General features: G+C 36.8%; 1 protein-coding gene across 4 annotated transcripts in view; it reads left to right on the plus strand.

Annotated features, from left to right (window-relative positions):
• The window catches only part of LOC113069061 (protein AF-9-like), a 35,255-nt gene extending 17,059 nt beyond the window's left edge, over window positions 1-18,196 (plus strand). For 2 of the 4 annotated variants that reach the window (XM_026242035.1, XM_026242037.1), the window contains 5 exons: window positions 13,947-14,029; window positions 14,165-14,308; window positions 15,024-15,062; window positions 15,737-15,865; window positions 17,518-18,192. In XM_026242035.1, coding sequence (XP_026097820.1) covers window positions 13,947-14,029; window positions 14,165-14,308; window positions 15,024-15,062; window positions 15,737-15,865; window positions 17,518-18,168 — 1,046 coding nt within the window. In that variant the 3' untranslated portion in view covers window positions 18,169-18,192. Of the gene's footprint in view, window positions 1-13,946; window positions 14,030-14,164; window positions 14,309-15,023; window positions 15,063-15,736; window positions 15,866-17,517 lie in introns of all 4 variants that reach the window. The other 2 variants (XM_026242034.1, XM_026242036.1) reach the window with 2 other exon arrangements.
• Window positions 18,197-20,439: the final 2,243 nt, after the last annotated feature.

The following is a 20,439-nucleotide window of genomic DNA, read 5'->3' on the forward strand; positions in this document are numbered from 1 at the left end:
TCTGGCAGACAGGTTGCTGACGTCGTCAAGCTTCGTTTGAGTCTGCGCGTCAGAAACGGAAGTGCTAAAAAACGCTAAAACTGGGCTTCATTTGTCTCAATTGAGTTCCAATGGGGTCGCTGTGTCCATTTCTTTTACTGTCTATGCATACAACAACTAGGGCCATATGATTTCCGCGATGCAGAAAACGCGGAGGGAATCGCGGAATCCAGTCATAAAAACGGAGTTTAACGGAGTTTAACAGTTTAATGCGGAATGGCACGAAATTTGACAAATTGTAAATGAATTAATCAAAAATATGTCATTGCACTTACATCAAATCAAATATGGACTAATATCTGTAAATATTAAGTCGGAACAATCTATTTAAATATGAATCCTGCATGTTCTGCGTGTCTCTGTTAATGAATGGAGCAGAAGCGCGAGTTCCTTTATCACACACACTGAAGCGCGCGTACTGTCTCACTAAATAAGGATGTGAACACATGAACAACATCTCCAGAACTGCACTGACAGTCACTTCATGAGCATTTGACCGTTGTCACATCACAATACAAAGAACTGTAAAGGTACGTCGACCCGTCAAAATAAAAGTCCGTTTTTTTTTAAGGTTTAATCACACAACATTTCTTCCATGTTTTATTTTTAATAGTAAATCCCCTTTGTTTACCAAAAAGTTAAGTTTGCTTAATTTTTAATAATTAAAAGATAAATTAAATTAATGTTTTATGTGTTTAATGTTTAATGTGCATCTCAGAAAATGCTTTATTTTAAACCCCAACTGAATGGCACTTAAATGAACTTAATTCATCTGTCAACTTTATTGTCATTGTTCACATTACGAGTACAGACAGAGAAACAATGGGTAATAATTAAATGTTTATTTTTGATGTATGCAATGCATTTTATGCATTTAAAAAGTAAAAAAAAAAATTCTAAAAAGGAAACTTATTTGTTCATTTTAAGAGCCCCAGTAGTCTTATTTTCTCTCGCATAATTAATATTGCACTTTAATTAAGCAAAAACACATTTTATCCGATTACTCGATTAATCGATGGAATTTTTGGTAGAATACTCGATTACTAAAATATTCGATAGCTACAGCCCTACATTTATTATATACCCTTTAAATTTGCTTATTGAAAGAACAACAGCAGCAGAAGTATGGCGTAACATTTATTTGAAACCCATGTATTTGGAACTTGCTACCTTATATTTTTACTCTTTCCTTTCATTCTTTTCATGGCTTTCATGGAAAACTTGTCTCAGATGTTTCTCTGCATCGCTTTTTGGATAACTCCGGGTCGTCGACACCAAGCTTCGTTGCAATTTATTTCTAGGAATCAATGCTTTCTCTGAATCTTTAAAGTCTCTCCGCGAGTGATCATACAGGTGTGGATATATTTGTGCCAGCTCAGCTATTCGACACTCCAGTGTATTCATGTTGCTAGGGACTATATGAGATATTGTTCTCTCTTGCCTGACCTCTGTTGAATGAGAAACGATCAAAGAAGGTGGGGTTTCAGAACACACCCTGCCGAAAAACAAACTCAAAACTAACTTTGTTTCGGCCTGATTTTGTTGGAAATGACGTCATATCAGTTCGTTATTCGATATCGTTTGAAGCATATCGGGGCTTTAAGTTGTATTTGTGTGCAGCGCAATATGGAGAAACTATAATGTACAGTATGTGGAAAATGTGTTTTTATAAATGCATTTTATTACACCAAATACACAAAATAATGTTCTTTTTGACAACGTCATATGAACTCTTTTAAATGTCTGTAGAAATCCCTGCCTTTCATCAGCTGACAATGGATGTTAATGTGGGGTGACATATATATTGCAAACTAAATGAAGTTAAAAATGCTTGTCTGTATTAGCAATGCAAAATGTGTAGGCCTTTAGAACGTCATAATTTCCCACACTGAATAAACACCGTAGGATGACAATGATTCACTCTTGTATTATTATTCATGAAATTAAACTATAGCTACATCTCTCACAATGAATGTTAATTTATATGCAAGGTCACTGGCTTCAGCATTAATTCTCAGAAAATTGTAGACGGACAGACAATGGCAAAGTTTGTAGATTGCCAGAATTAAACTTTTTAAATGACAGAAAACCAATTAGATTAAATAACATGTTAAAAAAAATACAACTCAGTGGAGCAGTTTAAATGCAAAATAATGAGAAAAACATACAGTATTGTTCAAAATAATAGCAGTACAATCTGACTAACCAGAATAATCAAGGTTTTTCATATATTTTTTTATTGCTACGTGGCAAACAAGTTACCAGTAGGTTCAGTAGATTCTCAGAAAACAAATGAGACCCAGCATTCATGATATGCACGCTCTTAAGGCTGTGCAATTGGGCAATTAGTTGAATTAGTTGAAAGGGGTGTGTTCAAAAAAATAGCAGTGTGGCATTCAATCACTGAGGTCATCAATTTTGCATGCATTTGAAAGCTGAGGAAAATGGGTCGTTCAAGACATTGTTCAGAAGAACAGCGTACTTTGATTAAAAAGTTGATTAGAGAGGAGAAAACCTATAAAGAGGTGCAAAAAATGATAGGCTGTTCAGCTAAAATGATCTCCAATGCCTTAAAATGGAGAGCAAAACCAGAGAGACGTGGAAGAAAACGGAAGACAACCATCAAAATGGATAGAAGAATAACCAGAATGGCAAAGGCTCAGCCAATGATCACCTCCAGGATGATCAAAGACAGTCTGGAGTTACCTGTAAGTACTGTGACAGTTAGAAGACGTCTGTGTGAAGCTAATCTATTTTCAAGAATCCCCCGCAAAGTCCCTCTGTTAAAAAAAAGGCATGTGCAGAAGAGGTTACAATTTGCCAAAGAACACATCAACTGGCCTAAAGAGAAATGGAGGAACATTTTGTGGACTGATGAGAGTAAAATTTTTCTTTTTGGGTCCAAGGGCCACAGGCAGTTTGTGAGACGACCCCCAAACTCTGAATTCAAGCCACAGTACACAGTGAAGACATTGAAGCATGGAGGTGCAAGCATCATGATATGGGCATGTTTCTCCTACTATGGTGTTGGGCCTATTTATCGCATACCAGGGATCATGGATCAGTTTGCATATGTTAAAATACTTGAAGAGGTCATGTTGCCCGATGCTGAAGAGGACATGCCCTTGAAATGGTTGTTTCAACAAGACAATGACCCAAAACACACTAGTAAACGGGCAAAGTCTTGGTTCCAAACCAACAAAATTAATGTTATGGAGTGGCCAGCCCAATCTCCAGACCTTAATCCAATTGAGAACTTGTGGGGTGATATCAAAAATGCTGTTTCTGAAGCAAAACCAAGAAATGTGAATGAATTGTGGAATGTTGTTAAAGAATCATGGAGTGGAATAACAGCTGAGAGGTGCCACAAGTTGGTTGACTCCATGCCACACAGATGTCAAGCAGTTTTAAAAAACTGTGGTCATACAACTAAATATTAGTTTAGTGATTCACAGGATTGCTAAATCCCAGAAAAAAAAAATGTTTGTACAAAATAGTTTTGAGTTTGTACAGTCAAAGGTAGACACTGCTATTTTTTTGAACACACCCCTTTCAACTAATTGCCCAATTGCACAGCCTTAAGAGCGTGCATATCATGAATGCTGGGTCTTGTTTGTTTTCTGACAATCTACTGAACCTACTGGTAACTTGTTTGCCACGTAGCAATAAAAAATATACTAAAAACCTTGATTATTCTGGTTAGTCACATTGTACTGCTATTATTTTGAACAATACTGTAGAAAGGGGTGCAATGTTCATATGTGACCTCTCTGTTTGTGGGCAGCCTGGACTCATTATTTGCAGGGGTCTCCCACAGATTTAAAACAAACCATTGAATAAGACTTCCTTCTGTTCAGTTTCTATGAAATAGTTTTGCTTGTAAGAAACTCTATACTCATACAAACTTGTCTATCCATTAGGGATTTTTTATCCTGAATTCAAACAGGCCTCATAAATGCATTTGTTCAGGTTACTTAACACATTATGAGCATAACAGCCCATTCTTGCTGATGACGAGTTGATGACAGCTCAGCTCGCAGGCTAAATATAGTAAGTCTACCTTTTGGGAAAAAGCCTCAACAAGCTGAAGAGCTTTCTGCAGTGAGGTGAAAAAGCACCATACAGGAAATAAAATTGTTTAAATTAGTCAAGTCAGAGCCTTTTTAATAGAAAACGTAGTGAAATTTTACCCTGCACCTGATCAGCTGATTTGGTTCTTGTTAATGCTTTTTAGTTAATGCCTTCAGGGCTACTAAAGGGAGTAGTTGTTGCGATTTCGCTGCTACTGATGATCAATTACTGGGATTTAGACCTTGATTCCAAGGTTTGGCTGTTGTTGATCAGTAAAAGTCATACTGGAATACCTTGTCCTTTAGTCAAGGGTAGAAATGTTTTATTGTTATTTATTATGTCTAGCTGGTACCGGTACATTTTTATTGTCATGGTGGAATATTACTGTACCACAATGCATTTTATTGACTCGTTATGTCTGTAAGTAAAATTATACCCTGAACACACATTACGGATAGAGCAGGAAATTGCATTTGTTAAAGGTTTGTGAATTTCTGTGATGGCTAGTTTCAAGATGCATTCACATTTTGCATTAGAGAGTTTGGGGGCCTCAGAGTCTTTCCATTTCTTTAGATTCAAGGACTATTATTATGTTGCCACTAGTTTGGAAAGATGCCCTTGGAAAGGTGCTTGCTCAGTAAACCTTTTATACAGCTCTCTTTGGAGAGTGACTTAATTCTTACAATGTTGGTTGATTTCAGCATGCACAGGTTTTCCACAGGTGTCACTGCATTTTTCATTCTCTTGGATGACTAGCTTGTTTTTGTCATTCTGTGAAGCTGATAACGGCAATCAATGCAATGCTATTCAGAGACTTGCAGTGAATTTAGATGCTCCTAGAGTCAACTTGAAGACTTTAAAAATGTACCTGCTTCACAAACATTGCTAACACGTGGTTTTAGCTTTTAACTTGTTTACTAACTCAAAGAAAATATGTTTGTTTTTCAATTAGGGGTGTGCACGGATAGTCGAACATTCGAATATTCGCTCTGCTCTAGTTATTCAATAAATAAAAATGATATTCAAATTTCGCAAAAAAAAAAAAAAAAGTTCACAATAAAACCTAATTCGGTCACTTTCTGTGATTCTCCACGGCATATTTGAAGATGTATGCAAGCAAAAGATAATGAATGAATGAATAAGGCGCCGTTCGCATGGAAAACGCTAGGCGCGCCCCTTTCTCCTTCTCCAAAGCGCTTGGGCAGAAGCGCTCCTGAGGCGTCTGTCATTGCCAAGCAACAATGACGCGCTCTCTCCATGAAGATGCGGAAATTTCAGCATTAATGGATAAATGTATCTGCAGCAAAAGTAAATCGCTTTCAGTAGCTCTGCTACTAAATTAATTTCAAAATGGCAATCCATATATAGCTATGATCAGCTGTTCCTTCATCTTAGCTGAGCTTTCAACATTGTTAAGGGAAAGGATGAAGCTGAATGTTTAGTTCTTGTCACATGACCTGTGGTGCGCTTGCGCATTCTGAAAAGTTGAGATGTTTTTAACTTGATGTGATGCGGACGCGCCTGGAAAAAACGGGCGCGTCACACCGCGACCACGTCGCTTCCATTATGAGCGCGCATACCACGCACCTACATTGGAAATAACGAACTTGAGCCCGCAAAATATGCGATATGTGTACTTCCCCTAAGAACTGCGTTCTTCTACAGTACTTCAAATATGCTGTGGAGAATCACAGAAAGTGACCGAATTCAAGAACATTTTGTGGCATCTCTCAAGCAACGAATAAACACTGCTCACTTGGAGAATGCAGGGAAAACTCTTCTTCTCGCGTCTGCCCTAGACCCTCGGCACAAACATCTCCGGTTTCTCGATGAAAACATGAGAGAAGAAAAAAAAAAACTTTTTTGAACATTATCAGAACATTTTCCTTGATGCGAGTGGTGCGTCACCAACAATGAAGAGGATGCAATGCCCACTCATTGGAAAAGGCTGAGCCAGTTCTCCAGCAATGATTAACAGAGAGTCCAGCCGAGACGAGTGGGAACAGTTCTTGCTGGAGCCATGTATTCCACCAGATGAAGATCCCATTCATTGGTGAAACGAAAACACGAAGCGCTTCACAAAACTTAGTCTCTTAGCACACCGTTAATTGTGAGTCCCGCCAACGTCTGTGCCGTCAGAGCGCGTTTTCTCCGCGGCCGGACTTATTGTTAACAGACTAAGGAGCTGACTTTCCCCCGATCATGTTTACTTGCCCGTATTTCTTAACAAGAACATAAACAATAGAAAAAAAGCAAAAAAGATTTGCTGACAGTTTAAAAGTTTCAAAGTTAAGTGTAGGCTACGTTCTACAATAGCCTAATTGCTGCAGGCCGGTTTGTTTATTTGTTCACTTTTTTTTTCCCCACTTTTTTTTTTTTTTTGCTTTTAATCTGTACTTTTGTTTGTTTGCACGCATTGTTAAAGTTTTCAGCTACAAAACACGATGTGTAATGTTCAAGCTTGTTCAAAATGACAGATGACAATAAATGTTGCCGAAAAATAACGCCTGTCTCATTAAACTTAATTTAAATAAACGAATATTCGAATATTTGTTTTTTGTGAGCTCAAATATTCGAATGTGATATTTGCGGAAAACGCCCATCCCTATTTTCAATACAGTTTCTTAAGATGCAAAGCTCTACACTAGTAGTCTATGTGAAACCAAGATCTTTATGCCAGCACGTTAAGTACGGACAGTGGAACTGTAAATTTGTAAAGACTTGTCCAGACAATTCATGTGTGTGTGTGTGTGTGTATTTGGATAGAGTTTGTTTGTGGCCTTATTGTGACCAGTTTGTAATTTTTTTTTAACAAACAGTGCATTGGTGTTATGATTAAAAATTAATTATTGTATGTAGAAATTATAATTAACTTGGATTATTAAATAATGAAAATGTTTTAGTAGTTTGATACCCAATCCATTAATTTAAATGATTTGAACCGTATAAAGCCCAATTTCTGTGTATAAAAGCAGTACATGTATAAAAGGAAGTGTCCTTCTGTTTAGGTAAAGAGATTCGCAGCCATTCAAAGACATTAACACTGAATTTTTATAAGTTATTTCTGTTGGCTGTTGACTAGTTTGAATGCTGAACAGAATAGCACACAGAACTAAGTACAAGTGACACTAGTGTCAAGGCTCAGCGCTGGAGTGAGGGCCTCAAGCAGCTGTAATTGCAAGCAGAGCCGCTCTTGACTGTATACCAGAATGATTTTCACAGAGTGGGACGCAGCTCGTTGGAATTCAACAGAGTGGACTGTTTGTTGAAAAGCACTGGAGAGAGGGTCATCGCTCGTTGTTTCAAGTTGGCATCTGGGGAATTTTTACAGAAGCCCCTGATCTGGACATTTGCCCTGATCCATTGTGCCTTGGCACTGCTGAAATACATTTGAAAACATGCCTTGAAGTGAGCAAAGATCCAGGGTCAGTTTTTCCCCCTGTTTTGAATAGTGAGTTTGAGAAAGCACAGCTGGGAAATGGCAGGCTGAAGTGTTGCTCCATGGGGGCAGGGTACTTGAGAGGCAGATGTTAATGTGGTGGTTTTGGAAGATGGTTGTCTGAAAAGAGCTTTTCTTGATGATGAATTTCTCATTTTTGCAGGATGGCAAATCTGCCATGCTTGGGAGAACAGGCTACTGTGTATTTTAGCATGTGCTGTGAAAATGAAGAATGAGAGTGAACCGCCATTTCCAAACAACCTGAAAACTTGGTGGACTCCTTGACATTCAGCAGTTCCCGTGCAATAGGTGTCAGTTTACACCTTTGTGAACACAGTGCTCCCATACTCTGTCACGGTACCACCTTTTTGCATGTCTCACCCTGTTTATGTTTTAATTTGGTGTAAAGCTGAAAGCCATGTGTACACTGTAAAAAATGAATCATGGGTTTTGTAATTTTCATTAAAAAATTAAGGTAATTAAAAATAATGTGTAGATTTCATTAAAGAAATTGTGATTCAGTGTTGTATAGAAAATAATGAGGACTTTTTACTAAGAAAACCAAGAAATGCGTTTTTCTTAATTTTTTTTAAGGACACTTAAGCAGTTTTGGTGCTTGAATTGGGGAACTGATTAAACTAAAATAATTAAGGAAAGAAAGCTGCCTATTTATTTTAAGTGAATTAGCTCAATTTTGCAAATTTATTTTAGAGGTGATTGTTAGTTCCCAGCATGCTTTGCATATGGCTGGATATGCAGAGTAAATTTTGAAATTAAATGCTACTTTGTTTTTGAGTGAAGGGAAGCATCTATTAATGTTTAATGTTCAGTTACGTTTGAGATTTGTAAGAGTTTCTCTTACATTGAAGTTTCCATTGCACAGTGCAGTCGTTACCACTATGCAGAATAGTAGAGCTGGTGGTTATGGATACTACTCTTCTAAGGCATTAAACCTTGTTTAATGAGCAGTAGCTTTGCTAGTGCAGGACTTTCCAGTTTTTCTCAAGTAATTTCTTACTTGAGCTGATTGGCTGTATACAGTCTTGTAAATGTATAAAATAACAAAATACAAACAGACCCCGTTTAAAATCACAGACTTTTGAGAATAAACTTAAAATAAATGAGCACATTTCCCTAATTATATTACATTTATTGTGTCATAGATTAATTAATTTAGGAGATTTCACAGGATTTATTCAGGTAGATTCCATTAAAAAAATCAAGCCTGAAAAACTACTCAAAAATATTATGTGTAATATTGTTACCATATTTTTTTTTTAAGTAAATAGCTCATTAGATTTTTTACAGTGTATCTATAACTTTCAGTGAGTTCAACTTCCTTTCCACTGTCTTCAACATTTGGTAATTCTATCCTTGCGCTCAGTTTTTAATAAATACATCATATCCGGCTTGGCGATCTCAAGTATTTGAATGCATCCGAAGCTCAAATCAGATCTGAAATTTCCTGCATACGAATATCATTGGATCCTCACAAAGTTCCCTCACTGATCCCCATTAGAAAATAAAGGACTTCTGGTCTATCGCTTGTCGTTTGTCGGAGATAGTGGAAAGGCGGCTTGACTGGACGATCATGTGAAAAATCAATGGGTGCATCTTTAATATAAAGAGCCAAGGCTTTCCATTCAAGCACTGGCAGTCAGTGCGGGTCACCATTACTTTAAGAGTAGCATTAGGGTCTTACAAAGAGTTTGGTTGCTGTCAATTTGGTGCTTGAGTCTGGGACCAATTATGGGCCGACCTATTTCACATTACAAATGATTTGTTATTCCAGGTCAGCCAGCACGCCAATGAAAATGAATGGGAGGATTCTATGAGTCTTGAGACACAGCAAGAGCAGTGCAATTGCAAGCTAACATCTCCTCTTTTATGAGGCTGTAGCCACCTCAATGGTTCTGCTTCTACTTGTTGGCCAATCTTGAACGATTCAGGAAAAATCACCTATAACAGTTAGCAGTTTTGACCAGGTAATGCCACATTAGTTATACTTAAGCTACTGACTTGATTAGCTCTGAATGCTATGAGAGCTTCCTCAATAGTCCAGCGATCTCTCAAGCATGGTGACCCAGTGACATGTGATTATCTTAAATTAGACCGCAAGCTTAATGAGGACCTGGAAAATATCCACTTTTTTTTTTTTTTTTTTTTTTGTCTGTTTTAGACATGGTAAGCAGTAAGCACCTTATTTAATTTAATTGGAATGAAAACAATAATGCAAAGAATAGAAGTCTGTTGGGTATGTTTGTTTGTTAAAAGCTAATCGTGTCTTCTTTCCTTAGAATTCTAAGAATTGTGAGATATAAACTGCTATTTTCTTCATAGCCCACAATTCTAAAAGAAGAAAGGTTGTGAGGAACTCAAAATTATATTTGTGGTGGAAACAAAAAAGTGGTATTGTGAGATGTAAACTCAGAGGAAAAACTGTCAGAACTGCAATGTAACCTGAAGAATTGTGAGATTAAAATATTTTATTTATTGCATGGAGGAATCAAGCTTATATAGTCTGCTGTGTCTAATATTTTAATCAATAGTAAAATAGTCTCTGAAATATAAATATTATTAATGCTTACACATAAATATAATGGTTTTGCCTTCATAGAAGCATTACTTAATTATTTATTTATTTTCCTAAAATATTAAATATTATTTGTGCTATGGCTCAGTTAGTTACTCAGTTGTGTTCTGGTTTATGCATACGTTTCTTAGAAACAACTTGTGTCTCGCTGCAGTGATTTCATTTTCAACAGTAAATCCCTGTTAATAATTTCTAGGTTACATATATATTTTATCAGCAAGGGGGGATTTATGGTTTGAGTATTGTGCTTTTGGCCTTAGCTGAACCCATGTGCAGGTGGTCTGCTCTAAAGGGGGATTGTTTATGCTGCAGGTACTACTGACGTATATTGTACTGTGCAATCATTGGACCAGATATATGATTGTAATCTGAGACCAAGTGGAATTTTCTTCCCACAAACCCTCAGTGCTACCATGCCTTGGATATGCTTGGAAATGCAATATGAATCAATAGCATTTCATTTAAACATTAGGGGTTCTTCAAGTGAGGTCAAACAGATTAAAAGTATTAGTGTAGCTGTGCTGTGATTGGAGTTTTTTTTTTGCAATGTTCTCTTTTTTTGTTTTCTTATTTGGCTCGGTGTCTTCCAGGCGACCCTCGTTATGACTCCGTCTCAGGGAAGGGCCAAATGCATTCTGAATGGGATTGTTTTGTAATTGGCATGCTGTGTGTGTGTGTGTGTGTGTGTGTGTGTGTGCGTGCGTGTGTGTGCACACAAAGGAGGAGGGGAAAAAAAACACTTTCCAATAAAAGTGTGCAGTTGATTCTCTGTTCTGGTTGTGTTGTAGTTTTTGGCTGAGTTCCTGTTGGAGGTCAATGAGGGTATTGTGCCCTTCACTCATATAGTCTGTCTGAAAACCCCCACCAACCATTTCTATGAATATGTTTATCTGGTCCTGACACTGTGGAACTGGTCATGATTTTAGATGTTTTTCACTATCCAGTGTGATGCCACACTGAATGAACAGGTAACACTTTACAATAAGCTTAATTTGATCAGTTTTATATTTAATGCATTATGTATTAAAGATACTGAAATGTATGGTAAAGCATGTATTATTCTAATTTCTGGTTAATTTGTAATAGCTTTTTTTATTGTTACTTTTTTTTTACCATTTTAAAGTTGGATAAATGTAACATTGTTATGAATAAATATGAATTACATTTACATTAAATCATTTTAGCTTTTATCCAAAGCAATTAAAAAATGAGAACAATAGAAGCAATCGAACCAACAAAAGCGCAGTAATATACTGTAACTAGACCTATGTTTTTTGACTAATAAAAAGAAAAGTAGATATAGATTAGAAATTGAATAGAGAGTGCTAGTCGTCACATTTTTATTAGCAATGAACAAATCATTCTGAAAGTGATTACAAACATACTGTTTCCCCCTGCCTTTATCGTTATAGCTGTGGTGTGGACTCTGCTAATCTTTAATATGAGAAACTTTTTAGAAGTATATCTTTAATCGTTCTTTATAGTTATTGTCCTTGGTGTGAACAGGCCTTTAGTCTCAAACTCAACTCTAAAAGTCACATGAACTCGTCCACTTGTACTTGCTAAATCTCCAAAATAAGTGTGACTGTCTGTGCAAAAAACGGAAGCCTCCATCAAGCAAGAGCATGTGCCAATTGTGTTTTACAGTTATGCTTGTTAAAGTGTTTTGAATGGCTGTGAAATCGTATGCAGAGAATATCTTACAAGCCGAACATCCCATAATGTTTTTTTTCCTGCTTCTCACTGCCAGTTAGAGCGAATGAAGACACCATACTAAACAGACCCTTGCAAGGGACGATAACTAAACGTGACCTGACACGGCAATCAATCATTTGAATAGTGGATGTTGTTTTGGGATCCGGCGACCTTATGATCGAGGTCAGTCACCGTCTAGCCATTAAGCAAGCGTTCACACAGCATGTTGCTACGAAACCTTAGCATGCTGAATGTTACTGTGCTTTGTCAGTAGGAGCGTGTTACAAGAGCGACTTGAGTTTTCCAGTTTGAACGAGTCATGTGTCTACAGATTCATAGAAAAAAAACTTTTCAAGGCTACATTTTAAGTCCGTATCTGCGTGCAACACTTTTGATCTTAGATTGGGGTTAATCGTCAAAGGAAAAACTGAGTAGTTAGGAGGTTTATAGCTTAATTTGACATTGAGTGCGTTTCATTAAAGTTAAGGAAAGAACAAGTTCCTCTTTTTATCTGACATTGTCTGCAGGTGTCCTTGTATCCATTCACACTCAACAGTGCATGTTGACTAATTGGTGATGCTGTTAAGAAGCTCTTTTGGGATTTGGAGAGCGAGATAAACAAGTGTTCCCATGTGGCATCACCTGACCTAAACTACTGGGGGTTTATCCAGAAATGTCTAATTGGGACCAAGGCTGATGTTTTGTCCTTTGTATCTTACTGTGTGTGTGTGTGTGTGTGTGTTTAGAAGAGGGAGATAAAAAGGCTGAGATGTGTCTGATGAATAGCGAGGCATCGCTGTAAAACAAGTGTTGGTGCGGATAATTTATTCACTGAGGAGGTTTAATGCTTTGAAAGATGACGATAAATGATTTGTGTAAGCTTAACCAAATGTTCATTAGAGCAGTTTATTTCTTTATAAGTAATGTCTCTTGATGAAGGCTATAAATTAAACTAACTAGATGAAAGCCCGTTGCTTTTATGTTGCAGAAAGGATTTGGCCATAAAGACATATAAATAATGGAGTTAATCAGGGAAGATGTATCACACGTTCCAGGTCATTTAAACAGCAAGTCTAAACGCTAATAAGTTCCCAGGAGAGGCTATGGACCTTTTTAGAAGGCCTCCCTGAGATGGTAGAGATGAGGAGTTTACTGCAATGTTTCAACATGCATTTTTACTTGCAATGAAGGTTATTGTTCATAAAGGTTTCATTTGTATACAGACAATTGTTTTAAACCTGCTTATATAGATATATAGATATAGATATAGATATATAGATATAGATATATCTATATATACACATATACACACACATATATATATATATATATATATATATATATATATGCATGTATATGTGTGTATATAGATATATATATATATATATATATATATACAGTATAGATGTGTGTATATGTGTGTGTATATTTTTTTTTTTAAAGGAATTGCTACTTTTATTTAGCAAGGATGCATTACCGAAAACTGTTAATTTAAACTGTAATAATATTACTATTTTACTGTATTTTTGATCCAATAAATGCAGCATTTGTGTTGTAAGCATGTGAGATGTCTTTCACATGAAATATTATTACATATGCTTTAAACCTGCCCGGGACTCCAGTGATGCTCATTCTCCAGGACAAGATGACTCCTATAATGTTGCTTGAATTATAATGGTGCTTAATTTGAATAAGTAACCTCCCACTGATTTTTTTATAGTAATATGATACAATGTCAGCTTCTTGCCTCATAGCTACTGCTCATCTAATGAAAAAATTGTGAATGAAAAATTATGATAGTAAATCCTCATAATCCTCATTATTATTTCCGTTAATGTGTTTGCATTATTGCATACTGTTTATATATTTACCCCTTACAATCTTATATTTTTATGTAAAACCCACTTTTGAAAAGACAGTCAAGGCCGTGCTATATTGGGAATCTTATGGCTAAAGGTGTTGCTAACACATTACTGCATGTTGTACCTAACAGCACCTCATAGCTATGATTATATTCACAATATAGCTCACCTATTTGTGCCTTATTACTTTACGTATTGATTTTCCTGCTATAATGAAACCAACAGTCTCACTTTCTCTATCTTGCAGTGTGCAAGGATCCACCATATAAAGTTGAAGAGTCTGGATACGCTGGATTTATCTTGCCTATTGAAGTTTACTTTAAAAATAAGGTACTTTGGTTTTTCCTGTTAATTGTGAATTATGATCTCTATAAACAAGTGTATTTGATCTGCTGCCTAAGATTAAACCAATCCAAACATCTGTGTACACTGGGTAAATGTAACGTTCTTGTCACTTTTCACCAGGAGGAACCAAAAAAAGTGCGCTTTGACTACGATTTGTTCCTGCACTTGGAGGGTCACCCACCTGTCAATCATCTCCGCTGTGAAAAGCTCACGTTCAACAACCCTACTGAAGAGTTTCGCAGGAAGCTGCTCAAGGCTGGAGGGGTACGAACGGACTGGGGATGGGCGTGGCTCCCCCTAATGGAATTACTGTTCCCATCAACCAAGACAATAAGTAACTTTACAGGATTTGATTGGGCTAGTATTAACTCGACCATCTATCACTAGAGGAAGCCTTAATTGTCTTCAACTTTGGGCCCGTGCCAAAGAGATCCACGTGATTGTTATGAATCAACTGGTTTGTTTGTTTCGTTGACCTTGGATGCATTTTAAAGTTCCAACAGCAGTCATGAACTGGGATGCTTTTACCCGTAAGACATATTTAAAGAAGTTGTTATTCTTGTGAGGTCCCACAGTTTTGGCTCGCCCTCTCTTGCCTCATTCTAGTCATTTGAATGTTTTACAGCTGGGGCTATGACACTCTCTCCTTTGGTGCTTGTCTGACTTATAGATGAGGCATGGCAGGAATCGAAACCGTTTATTGGCAGAAGGGCAGTTGCACGGGAAGTTGTTTTAATTAAGAGAGAACCGTTCGCTAGAGCAATATCAATTTAGAAAGGTGGTGACTGAGGAAGGTCCTTTCCAATTTACCTGATTGTTTTGGCTTTTGAAAGGCATTTTGTCATTACATCAGGCCAGAGTGTGTGTGTGTGTGTGTGTGTGTGTGTGCATGAAAGAGTGAGACTGTGTGTCTGTGGTGGTTTGTGTTGATTCCTAGTCTATATTTTACACTCACGTATCTGTACTTTGTCATTTACAGCAACGGGATCCTCACAAAAGATCTTCAGAGGACTCTAAAGTAAGGACAAACGCTATTTTCAATGTTTCAGTGCATTTGACAGAACTTCAACAACAGTTTTTTTTTCACTGATTGTGATATTGTGAACGATTCACTTGCATTTTACTTTAAATAACCAAATATGCTTTTGTGGTAATCTTCAAAATACAATAACTTGCTTTGCGTCTGAAACAATTTTACTTTTCCTTGCTTTGTGTGAGAAAGATTCAAGCATACGATAAAATTTTAAAGCTTGGGGTTTATGCAGATTTATTTTTTTTAATAAGTCTCTTATCCCTACCAATGCTGCATTTATTTAATGAAAATTCAGCAAAAAGTTTAATAATGTGGAATATTTTTACAATATAAAATAACTCTTTCTTTTTAATATATTTTAAAATGTAATTTATTCTTGTAATGACAGCTCAATTTTCAAGGTTTAAAAGAACAGCCCTTATTTGAAATTACTTTACTGTCATTTTTTTATCAGTTCCATGTGTCCTAATAAAATTAATTTCTTTCATTAAATAAATAAAAATCTTACTCTGAGCCCAAAGTTTTGGGCGGTAGTATATACTACGTTGGATTAAGACATTGAAAGTTATGAATTCAACAGAGATGAAGATTTGCTGTAAATAATATGTTGGAATGCAGTTCATTGGTCATCCAGGATTTCTTTGTCTTTCATTTCTTAGGTAATGGTAATGCAGGAGGGCTCTACTTCTCTGTTCGGGCAGCATCTAAAGCTGCCCACATTACCCAGCAGCTCATTAACATTGACCTTCTCTGATGTGAAAAAGAGCAAGTCTTTCCCAGGATCAAAGGTGAGTGTGGATCTCCATGTCTGAGAGTCTTTGTTTGGCATTTAAAAAATTCCCAGTCCTGCTTAATCCTGCATATTTGGCAAGCAGAAAGACTTTAGGGGCTATTTAACTTCAAGGATTTTAGATGTGAATGTGAAGATGCGAAACTTGGCTTTCTTGGAATTTCTTGGCTGCTGAGAAAACACATCCTAGCATTCCGATGACGTAAACGCACTCGCCAGGTGTTTCAACGACACACTGCATGTGTGAAAAGATTCATATCTAGTCATACAATACCATGTTTCTAATGCACTCTTGTTAATCACCTTGTAATGGCATTTTAAAGAAAACAATCATTTTTAAAAGAAACACATACATTTCTATTGGTTTTGTGTTGGGGAAACCTCAGACACTGCAGCTTTTTATTTGTGCATCTATTAAATCATGTTAGCTGTAATGCTAGTAAATCTTGCTTGACCACACAATGCCACGTTTCTTTGATTTAAGTTTATTTTAAAGCTCCTGTGCAGTATTACTTAGCTCCTAAGCAGTTTGTTTTGTATGCTAGCTCTTACAGTGAAGTTAGGTGCACATGGAAACTGTTCTCAATCCAAACAGGCGCTTGCGCGTGATGGATTACTGACAGATCAAGGGTCGTTCGTAGCCAGCCTCCCTTGATCTACTACACCGGTCACTTTAGCAAAAACAAAAACGACAATCTGCTCTCTGTTGTCCTTCTCCCCTTCCTCTACTTAATTTAATGTTATGGTTGATTGATTTCCAACCATAATGGTTCCTGGAAAAGTCTGTTGTGAGATTGAAAAATGCAAAACTGAAGTTTTCTTAGAGAAATATTCAATGCGTTTTTGTATTAACAAAATGCACTAGTTGCAATAAGCTCTCATAGCACTAAATATTCTTTGTGTGCTTCCAAAATGTATTGTACCATGTTGATTGTAACAAAACTATCCATAAACTTAATGAAGTCTAAATTCATTTGACTTTAACATCGTTTTAAAGCCATTTAATGCAATTTCAACCTTTTCTCTCACTGTGTTTAAACGGTTGCAAACAGGCAAAAAAGGTTTTGTCCATTTCTGTATCACATATAACAATAAAAGATGGGTTTAAAGGTAGACTGGGCAGGTTGTAACTGTCTAGACGGCTTAACGATTTAACTGCTTCAATGACTTATTGACGGGCTGGTTAGCTTAACCTGAAGATAGGATTAAACCTGTCGTTAAAGTCAACCAAAGGTTTGTTGCTTCATCCCCAGCTTGCCTCTTAGATGGCTCTGAGGTTTCCCTTCCCCCAGTGGAATTGTTTTCAGGATCATTTTGAACAATTGTTTATGGAAATGTTTCGCATCTGGGTTTGGTTATTTGCCTGAGCACACACATCATTTGTCAATTATAATGGAAGGAAAGTTGAATATTTGAATATTTATAGCATTTTATGTATTGTTCTTCATTATATTAACAAAATGTATAGCAATTAGGTTTTGACAATGTAAATATTATGGTGTATGAACATGGCATTGATGTTGTGGTGTACACTAACATTCAAAGGTTTGGGCTCTTTAAGACTTTTTAATGTTCTTTTGAAGGATTTTAATGTGTCATTATCAAGTAAGTGGCTATATCTTTCCTAATATTGTCATATTTTCATTATAGGACGGGTCGAAAAGCAGCAGTGCTCTTACAACCACAAACAATATCAGCAGCAGCTCCCTCAAACCCCACAAACCATCTAAGGACCATAAGGACAAGCCTCCCAAAGACTCAAAGGAGTCCAAATGTGCCTTCAGAGATTTCAGCAAGGACTCTGGAAAACTCTGTAAAGATTCTAAAAAACCCAAAGAGAATCAACCAATTCAGGAAGACCGCCCCATTCCCCAAATGGGATTCAAGGAGCCCAAGACCACATCGAAGGAGCAACGTTCATCGGAGGGTAGCTTCTCAAGCTTGGGACAGAGTAAACGGCGCCCTGTGTTGGACAGTGAAGGCCATGTTACCAAAAAACAGAAAAGCAGTTTTTCAGAGAGCTCGCAAAAGCAGCAAGCGAGTCCTAACTTGCTACAGCATCTCCATTCGGATAAAAAGATTTTGAAAGACAAGCCGCAAGTCCGGCATAGTAGGTTACAAAACAGTCAACTTTCAGAGAAGAGAAAACCATCAGCATTACCGCCCTTCCAGGATGTGTTGGACCCGAATGACTCTGACATGGATGATAACACATTCACAAGATCAGATGTAAGTGAATTTCGAATTGTTATGCTAGAACATAACATGAGATTTAGTCCCTTATTTTTCATAAGTGGGTAGTTGTCCCTCAAATTTAACATCTGTTAGAATTTGGTGAGCTTTATAATTACCTTAATGGAAATATAGTTTGCTAATAGCAAAATAATCAAATGAAAGTCTTTGTAATGATTGTTTAAGGTACTGTAGAAATCCACAATGTATTGGTACCATATTGGTTATTATTTGATTTAATGATTTCAGTCCATACCGCTTGATCTCGTTTGGATGTGAATTTAAAAAATATTTTGTGAATGAATTAATATTTTCAATATTTGAAATAATTTTTTTTTTTATTCACATTGATATAAATTATAAATACATATATAACATGTATTTAATATTATTGTATAATCATTCACATATTAGGGTATTGTGATAACGTGTAGCATTTAAAAGACTGCATTTAGTTTTTAATGTTTTATTTTATAATTATTTTAGATTTTGTTGTAATTTAAATATGGAATATTTATGAAAATAGTTGTCAGCCAAACTGTAGGCATCAATCCATTTTCTTTGTACAAAGTTGAAAAAAATTCTATCGTGCAAACCTATCCTATGGGAAAATAGAATGAATTTCAGTATTTTTTGGTGTGAGCTTTTGTGTTCGAATGATGTGATTAGCGGAGACCTTTTCCGGGATGTGTAAATGACAAACAGAGAGCTTTAGACAAGCTCTGAGAAAGCTGTATGAATGGCAGTCTGGTGCGTGAGGGGATCTAAAAAACTTGGTGGGTGTCCAAAAGCTGAGGGCCCATTTGTCTCCGTTGGGTGCAGGGAAATCAGTGCCGCCCATTGCTTAGACCTCTCGGCTCTTTCAGGACAGGAAGTCTTGGTAGCTGGCCAAAGGCTCCTTATTTAGGTTGTTATGGTTTTGTTCAAAACAAAAGGACTGATGTTTGTTCCAGTTTCATTTCATTTCGTATTGTGGATTGTGTGTTTGGGATTGAATTGCTGCCAGACATGAGGAGGGCCAATTACAAGGCAGCGGGGCAAAATTTGTGCTGCTCACCTGCCAATTTGCCTAGTCAGGCATTTTTGGAAAGATAGTAATAGTACTAGTAATAATAGTTCGTATAGATCTATGTAGAATGTTTTTAGCTTCAGCAGCGTCACCAGTGGCAAGGTTCACTTACCTTCAGCAAGAGAGCAGCTCATAAAGCGGGGCTGCTTTATTTGGCTCGAAGCATGTGCTGAGATGAAATTTATGGTTTTATGACACCGAGGAGAATGGGAAAGGACACCATGAATAGCTAAGAGATTTCCTTTAAACTTACTTCTTTAAAAAAAAAAAAAAAAAGGGAAAGAAATGAAACTCCAGTGTTTATGACAGCTGATTGAATTCCAGGTGCTACTTTCTTTGGGGTCACCATGTTTGTAAGGCCCTGATCTGATCGACATTACCACTAACATTCACACACAGTCTATTTCTATCTTAAGGATGGACAGTAAGAGGGAGATTTTATCAAAGGAAAGCCTTTGCTCTTTTCTAGACACTTTTCTAAGTCAGAACTGTAACAAGCATTAGTTAAATAATAATTCAAGTTTTATTTAGAAACAGATGAACAGAATAAATTGCTAAATGGACAGTTTGATGGATAATTAACCTTGTTGCTGTGAGCAGTGTCTCTTGTTGATTCTATAAACTGCAACTTAGTAAGTGTCCTGTTGAGCATCTTATCCTAAAAATAACTGATTTCTCTCTATCAGAATTTATCATCGGTCTTACTATGGTAAAACAGTAAACCGTAGTAGCCTCTAGCCTTTTTAGACCGTAACTAGCGAGCGTAAGTGGATAGACTGATTAAATGCACATGTGGATGAATAATATACTTAATGTTTTACTGTTAGTTTTCTGGTTTGAGTTTAAAACATAAACATGAATTAAAGCTAATTAAAAAAAATGAATAAATACTGTGATTAGTATATAATAATGCTAAAGTTACACTGTACTTAACAAGATAAATTTGAAGTAACGGGAGTTAAATTCCAAACGCATGTTGCCATGTATCTCACATAAAGGCTAGTGGGGGAGGATGTAACCCAATCCTAAAATCTGTTTATATGACGACCTCTGTAAGTGAAGAGCTTGATGTGCTTGATTGGAATGAGACAATAGTCCTAAAGCAGAGCAAATGCCAGTTTCAGAGCCACTGCTAGATTTATGGCACCACTGCAGAGGCGATGGTCGTAAAGCTGCAGACCAGCTGTGTGCACGTGCTGCTAGTGACCACCTGCTTTGCCTCTGCTGACCCCGTAAAGCTCATGGGAAGAAGAAGGTCTTTCTTTTTTGTG

The sequence above is a fragment of the Carassius auratus genome, unplaced genomic scaffold, assembly GCF_003368295.1.
Source record: "Carassius auratus strain Wakin unplaced genomic scaffold, ASM336829v1 scaf_tig00000611, whole genome shotgun sequence".
NCBI classification, from domain to species: domain Eukaryota; kingdom Metazoa; phylum Chordata; class Actinopteri; order Cypriniformes; family Cyprinidae; genus Carassius; species Carassius auratus.